The 1029-nt window shown below is 44.2% G+C and overlaps 1 protein-coding gene across 1 annotated transcript; it reads right to left on the reverse strand.

The window, feature by feature from the left end:
• Positions 1 to 6: 6 nt before the first annotated feature.
• On the reverse strand, positions 7 to 1020 carry LOC109954154 (monoacylglycerol lipase ABHD12-like). The gene is made up of 4 exons (XM_020589555.1): positions 841 to 1020; positions 696 to 726; positions 546 to 591; positions 7 to 248 (listed from the first exon to the last, which is right to left on the reverse strand). Exons 1-4 carry the CDS (start codon positions 1014 to 1016, stop codon positions 19 to 21), a joined length of 483 nt encoding a protein of 160 aa, XP_020445211.1. The 5' UTR covers positions 1017 to 1020; the 3' UTR covers positions 7 to 18.
• Between the last annotated feature and the right edge of the window lie 9 nt (positions 1021 to 1029).

A 1029-nucleotide genomic window follows, 5' to 3' on the forward strand; every position in this document is an offset into this window, starting at 1 on the left:
ATGTTGCAGGCTATTGCTTCAAAGTGTTAATGCACCTTTGAAAAAGTTACTACAACAGTGACCTGAGTCATTTATACCTGAGTGGCTATTTGAGTAAAATGCTGCTTTCCTTACTGACCCAGTGCCAAGAGAGTGTCCCCAGATGATGACCAGGCTGTTTCCACTGCGTGCTTTGACCCAGTTGTACAAGTAGAGGGCATCAGTGGTCAAACCGGCCTCAGTCGGCTCGCCGGTAGAATCTCCAAACCCTGCCAGATTCTCACATCAGCATCTGGCAGATCACAGAGCTGCTCTTCACTGCCACAAGGTGGCAGTCACTCAGAGGAAAACCTGGACTAGACACTGACCCCAGGTTGAACTTCTGTCTTTTGACTGCCTTACAACAAACTCATCAGGCACAACTGCACTGATCTACAGTGGTCATATGGTTGCAAATGATATTAAGTCAATGTGAGAAGGTTGTGCAGAACAATCAGTACAAAGGCAAAGAAGCACAGAGACAGAAAATACTAGAGGAAGAGTGATAAACCTTCATTTGCACCAACCTCTGTAGTCAGGCAGCAACACGTGGTAACCCAGTGCACTCAATATCTGTTGACACATAGTGCCTATCTGTCATCAGAATGCCTACTGAGACTTTCACATCTTTATTAGATCACCAAAAGATTCATATGTTTGTGTTGGTGATTACTCACCTTTGTCACTCCCACCCGATGAGGGGCCGCCCTGTTGGAACAATTCACAGGTAACACAAGTGCCAATATAGAAGTGTTTTCTGAGCAAAATAAGAACAAATAGCTCTCTGTTTTTTGAGGAGACAGCTATAATTCTTTATCATACCTTGTACCTGTGTTCCCATGAAAATATATGAAAACTGGATTTCCATCGCTTAAAGTGTTCTGGTACCATGCCAAGTCCTTCCCTTGAGCCTCCTTCCACTGACTGTCAGGGACAGTGTGCCTTAAACAGTTCAAAACAATGAAACCGTGAAGAGACACAACTGATAACTGGAGCATCAAAAAACAGGCA

The sequence above is a fragment of the Monopterus albus genome, unplaced genomic scaffold (assembly GCF_001952655.1).
Source record: "Monopterus albus unplaced genomic scaffold, M_albus_1.0 scaffold3795.1, whole genome shotgun sequence".
NCBI lineage: Eukaryota > Metazoa > Chordata > Actinopteri > Synbranchiformes > Synbranchidae > Monopterus > Monopterus albus.